Genomic DNA, 6,280 nt, shown 5'->3' on the forward strand with positions numbered 1-6,280 from the left:
TTAAGTGTTGTGTTTTCAACGGTTGCCTCAAGGCATGCTTAATAAGCAAGTGAGTAGTTCCATGACCTTCAATGGGACTATACTCACTGTTTATTATTAAGCAATTATTTTAATGCAATTCAGAAGAGAAAAGTGTCCATATAAGATAATATAGCAGGATCTCTAGCAGATAATGAAAGCTTTCAACTAGGCTGTTAAACAGAAATGGTTCTGCTGCTGTTTCCAGGATGATGCTGTAATGGGATGAACACAGCATTAGATATATTTGTACTGAAAAAAGTTTGGTAGAATGGCTCATGTCTGGCAGCTCACAATGGGCCATCCCTTCATTAAATTAGAATAAACTGTGAGCAAAAATACACACTGAGTCAATGGCATGACACATTTAGTATTTTCTTCAGTTTTTTCCTGAAAGTCATAGCCTTCATTGTGGTAGCTTCACTGTTTGAAAGCTCAGTGAAGCAAAAATACACATCTCAATTTGCAGGCCTACAGTTCAATCACCAGTAGTCTTGGAGTTTGCACATGTTAATTGTAATTTATAGAGGTTAAAGAAAGGATTTACAAGTAAGTAGTTTTCACTAAAACTGAACACACTGTGGCTTAATATATTTTGTTTAAGAAAAGCCTCAAAAGAAATTAACTTTAAGTTGAAGATTAAACACCTAGTATTTATTTACTAATTGCTTACATTATATAGGTATATTTATCAGAAATTCCCAGAAGAAAACTCACATCAAATTTTGCAGTGTGCGCAATTCTCTTCTTCGGTCCAGGAACCGTATTTGTCTTGGTATCCAATGTATCTACTTCAGCATGCACTTCAAGAGTCTATTAAAATTAACAATAAAAGACAATACAGGTTCTATCTTTAATGAGATAAAGAATGTACAAACTAAGAAGTTCCAGAGCTTTGATTAAGTCTCATAATTAACTAGTTAGGGTCCCAACTGTTCCAACAAATCAAAGAAATCCAAACCTTCACAATCTAAAGTTAAACCAATCCAAGTATATACTTTTACAGAACTACAGTTTCATTAAGATTAACCTACAGGGATTTTATCTTTATGTTCACATATGAGAAAAGATGGTATATTATTCATTGCTATTTCACATTTAGAAATAATTTTAATAGCATAAGGAGATTTTTCAAAGTTCATAAACTCCTAACAAGTGAATCTGTTTAATAAAATTACCAAGTTTGAGAAACATCAAATAAAGAGGTTATGTATTTAATCCAAACCTTACTAAGACCACCACATTTTAGATTTCCCAGACACCACATTTCACCACTTCTAAAGATAAAACACTATTGCCAAAAATGTTTTTAAGTGTGTCCACTAATTTGGACAGGCATTTACGGTATGACCTTCAAATTTGCTGAGCATGGGCAGCTCCCAATGACTGGAATTGCGTCAATTCCAGGGTGCTCAACAGTACTGAATATTTAGTCCCAATCTGAACACCTAGTATTAGTGGACACTCTCCAAAATGTGGATCTATATGGTTGGAGAAAACACTAGTTAGAAAATATTACAGAACACTTCTCTCGTGCATCCCCACGAAGGAGGGAAGTGCAGAGATATATATGGAAATTTACTGCACCTGCTTAGCAATTTCTTCCTTCTGTGCTTCACTTTCAACAAACTCATTGAAAATTCTCCGGCATTCTTCTATAGGGTCATCTGATTCAGAGAGTTCAGTATCCTCTTCACTATACTCCATTTCTTCTTCGGAAGAAGAATCTAATATAATTACTTCACTTTCTTTGATGGTAGGGCACATAGTTTTCCTATTACTTTCTCCACTGCAGTTTTTAGTCAAGAAGTCTACATCATGACAATCTTTCTCACCCAAATTCAAGTGAGTGGTGGGATGGGAGGGTGCATTTCCCAACACTTGGTTTTCTCCATTTTCTTGTATAATCTGAATTTTCCCTATATTTACTGGTAATTTCTTAGAAATCCCTTGTGTTAGTGCAATTTTGTCTTTTGAGCTATCTTCAAAATACAAGCTAGTTTGGGCTGCTCTCTTGCTACTTCGTGAGTTTTTAGATTTATTAGTAGTAAGTTCTTCAACATCAGATATTTTCACTGATGTTTCACTCTTTGGATCTTCTTTCTTCAAAGTTTCTTTTTGCATCTGTGCCTTAATATGAGAAATTGAAGATATAATATTTTCCTTGTCGACAGTAAGAGATTTTTTTTGTTTGTGAAGATTATTTGAAGACTTTAAAGCCTTAATGTTCACATCAGGTGAAAATGCATCTTGAGTTTTTGGTAAAGTTTTCAGTGATTTTTCAGGATTGCTTACATCTGTATTGTCATCCTTTTGCAGAGTTACAGTACCTTCTGCTCTTTTTTCCTCAATACACGAAAGAGGATCTTCTGCTATGTCACTATTCTGCAGATTTTCTGTTACAGCAACTTGTTTGTTTTGCTCCCTATTCCAGTTTTTAAAGCTCCTACTTATTCTTGGCTTCTTAGTGACAGTCAGTGGTGGAGCATCAATAACCAGATCATCATCATCATCAGATTCTTGAAGCTTTATTTCTAGCTTTATAGGTGAAGAGCTTCTTGATCTCTTCTTTGGGGATCCACACTGATTTCCACATGGAGACATTTTTGGAGACTCAATGTGAAAATCAGCAAGAGGCATTTTCACCCACTTAAATTGCTGTGTGTCATTTCCCTCCTCTTTCATTATGGAAGAGCTAAGCAGGCCTGCAGAATAATTTAGCAGTGGATCATATTCAAGGTCAGTTGCTGGACAACTATGGTCAATGACATATTTATTGGATACCAAATGACTGCCTTTGTTAGAGTACTTAGAGACTGGAGCTACAAGACATTTGTCTTTTGGAAGAGAACCACACTGATCATCACCATCATCTGGAGAGGAAGTTTTATTTCCTTTAACATCATTGACACCTAAAACAAAAAAGTTTTTAGGTATCTCATCTTGCAAATTATACTGCGAGAGTTTCTTCTGTCCTTCTTCAACTTCAGTCTTGACTGACTCAATTGCTTCTTTGATTCTTTCCAATTCTTGAATACTTTTACCTAGCTCTGTTGATGGAAGAAAATCATGTCATTCTTGGATCTCATTCTTAAACACTACATGTATTAAATTATGATTTCACAAAGTTCAGCTGAAAAATATCTTTAGGTAATAAATACTAAAGTCTGTGGGCAAGGCTCTACAAATATACAGATTCATGGTCCAGACAATGAGTTTTACTATTCAGTCACTTACATGAGGTTTTTAAGATGTTCTATTCATAATCTTTATAAATTTCAAGACAAGTATAATCTGATCATCTATAAACTCAGTATCAGCTCTAAGATGGTTTGAAAGTCCAGTTACTATTGAACTGGAACATAATTTAAATGGAGAATTTGGTACATTAATCTTTTTTCTTTTAAAACTATTACAGATACAGATACTATTTTTTTAAACTGTATTTCAGTGAAGCACAAAGTACACTGAAACCTCAGTGCTCAGCTTTTAAGGAGAGCTGCTTACAGTGGTGCTGTTGCTGCATATTCAGGGAAGGGGAGTGCTCTATTGCAACTGCAGGAGATAAGGAGGGAATGAGATGATCTTTCATTCTCCTCCCTGTCTCCCGTTGGGTGCTAGTGACCACTGGATTATGCCTATTTTTCTTTTTGTCAGGTGAAGTGCTGCTTAGTCTGTGCTCCCTTTGTAACATCCATGAGGCTTGCACTCCCATAGGTTGAGAGAAACCACAAAGTCCATTCATGTTAAATCAACTGTAAATATGGAAATCCAGTTACACTATTCTGGAAGTGAAATATTCCATCATGCAAGCAAGATAAAGACTGCATGTAATATGCTGCTCTCACACTTAACTGTCCTAGAAAGGTGAAAAGGCAAAGGATCAGTAAGAAGCACAATCAATTACGATCCAAAATTAACAAAAGACTATATGCTTAAAAATTTTACACAGCTAAAACAGAACTGGGAACATCCAGCTACACTCCCTACGGTCTTTAAGCACTAATGTCATGAACTCTTATAAGGGAAAGAGATTCAGAAGAGAGAAATTAGCAAACCAAGTGAAAAATAAATTACATTATTTTTAAAATAACTGAAACTGAATTTAGTTTTAAAGCCTAAATATACATTGCTCTTTTGTTATTTTGGCATATTGGAGTGGCTAACAAACTTTTGCTGTAGACCTTTAAAATGAATTTAGCCAACTACTGTACTAACCCAAGCGGGCTAGCCCAGCTTTCCCATCCAGTTACACACTACCATTTGTCATGCAACAATCAACTTGGAAACTGACACACAAGTGTCTGAAAATGCCTATTCATAAAAGAGGAACAAAACTCGTGGCAGGAATGCCATCAGTTAGAGTAAAAACAAACCAGATGTGACAGATGTTAGTCACACTGCTTAATGCACTTCTGAAAGACTCTCAGATACTACAATGATGGAGGCATAAAACCTATCTAGAACATCACATTCCCTAAGAAGTTCTAACAAGCTCTTCACAAATCCACATATTCCTACATAGAAAGCACTGTTCACCTTCTGAAAAAGCTGTAAATATTTACAACACACATCTTCACCTTTCCTCAGAAAAACTATTGCCCACAGGAACAGCTCAAGGTTAAAATCACACTTAAAGACAAAGTTTTGAGCCCAGGAAGTGCTGAGCACCTGCAACTTCTATTTATGCCAAGGAGAGTTACACAGGTTCAGCACCTCTCAGAATCAGCCCTCATATTTTCTTACCTCTGTAACAGACACCACCTTAGATTATTAAAGATGGACTTAAAAAAAAAAAATCTAAAAACCCCTCATCCTTAGTATGCACTTGGTTGCTCATCAAAGCAGAAATGCAAGAAAGATTAATCCGTTTACACTTAATTTTTAGCCAATTCACACTCTGGCTTTCAGGCAGCACAACACTGCTGCATAGACACCGCAGACAAATGCATTTTATTTTAGTTTTCATTTTTTAATAGTATAACTGAAACATTTCTATTACTCTTGGGGCTATATTTGACATGCAGCCTTTAAAATGCTGAGCAAGAAGCAGAGAGAGGCTACGCTACCAGCAGTAATTGATTTATGACGCCACCAGAAGACACTCTAGTATGTCTATACTACACACTAAAGCCACGCCCGACTCAGGATTGAGCCCAAGCCCCCTTTTCCGCCAAACACAAATCAATCCGACACAGCTGAGCAAGCACTCAGGTTCACCGTCCTAGGATCCTGCCAGCGGCTGGCTCACAGCCCAACTTCCACGGACTCACGGCCAAGCCCTGTCCTTTCACAGCATGAGCACAGGTCGTGCAGCAGACCTGAATCAGATCTGCATAGCCCAGTATGGATGAATGAGCATGGCAGCGAGACCCGAGCCCAGCAATTGCAGACCCAGGCTCACAATGCAGCATGGATGCTCAAGGGCAGTCCCAAGACCCGGGTTTACAATGCAGCAAAACCATACCCTAAGCCTTCAGTAAACAGCAGCACGGGGCACATTTACCCAGCGGTGCCCGCTGCTAACCGCCATGCATCTGCTGGTGGCGGGGAGGAGGGTGGCCACGGGTCAGCTACGGGGGCTGGTGCAGCCATTCCCTAGGGTTCAGCTAGCCACGTGGGGCCAGGCTCTGTGCTGCCAGTCCCGGGGGCGGGGGTGTCCTTTCAAAGTCACATAGGACAGGTCTCGAGCCCAAAGAAAGTCCCGCCGCCCCCCCATGACTCCGCAGGCAAAGGCTGGGGTGGAGGGGGGGGTAGCTACAGACTAGGGGGACGCGGACCAGGCACCCCCAGTCACATGGTCCCCGGAGGGGGAGCTCGGAGGGGTCCACGACCCCCCCTCACCTCAGCCCTCTAACAACGCGGGCAGCGCCCCCGCCTCCTCACCCATGGCAGGGGCGTCTCTGAGCGGCTGCTGCCCCGCCTCGTGCCTGTACTGGCAGTGGGGCCGCGGGCAGCCGCCGCCGGAGGCTCCGTCGAAAGGGCAGGAGAAGCCACTGAAGTAACCCGCGGAACGCAGCATCCTCCCTCCCTTCCCCCACGCCCTCAGCCAGCGGAGCGCGCGGCACAGCCGGACCCCAGCGCCCCGCGCGCGCCGAGCCGGCCGTTAAAGGTCGTGCGGCGGGGCGGCAGCGGCAGGGCGAGAGAGCCGCGCGCGCCGAGGCAAGCGGGCGACGCCCCTCCCCCCAATAACCGCCCCCCGCAACTACTCCCTTTTCCCGAAGCGGCGGTTGGGCGGAGCCCACCGGCCTGCTCGGTATGT

At 41.3% G+C, this 6,280-nt stretch overlaps 1 protein-coding gene across 2 annotated transcripts in view; it reads right to left on the minus strand.

The window, feature by feature from the left end:
* LOC137156397 (RNA exonuclease 1 homolog) overlaps positions 1-6,014 on the minus strand; it is a 28,911-nt gene extending 22,897 nt beyond the window's left edge. For both annotated transcript variants that reach the window (XM_067553175.1, XM_067553176.1), the window contains exons 1-3: positions 5,905-6,014; positions 1,606-3,068; positions 736-831 (exon numbers count right to left, since the gene is read on the minus strand). In XM_067553175.1, coding sequence (XP_067409276.1) covers positions 736-831; positions 1,606-3,068; positions 5,905-5,908 — 1,563 coding nt within the window. In that variant the 5' untranslated portion in view covers positions 5,909-6,014. The remainder of the gene's footprint in view (positions 1-735; positions 832-1,605; positions 3,069-5,904) is intronic.
* Between the last annotated feature and the right edge of the window lie 266 nt (positions 6,015-6,280).

This window comes from Emydura macquarii, unplaced genomic scaffold (genome assembly GCF_026122565.2).
Source record: "Emydura macquarii macquarii isolate MOO-44397 ecotype Brisbane River unplaced genomic scaffold, CSIRO-AGI_Emac_v2 contig_1451, whole genome shotgun sequence".
Classification (NCBI taxonomy): domain Eukaryota; kingdom Metazoa; phylum Chordata; order Testudines; family Chelidae; genus Emydura; species Emydura macquarii.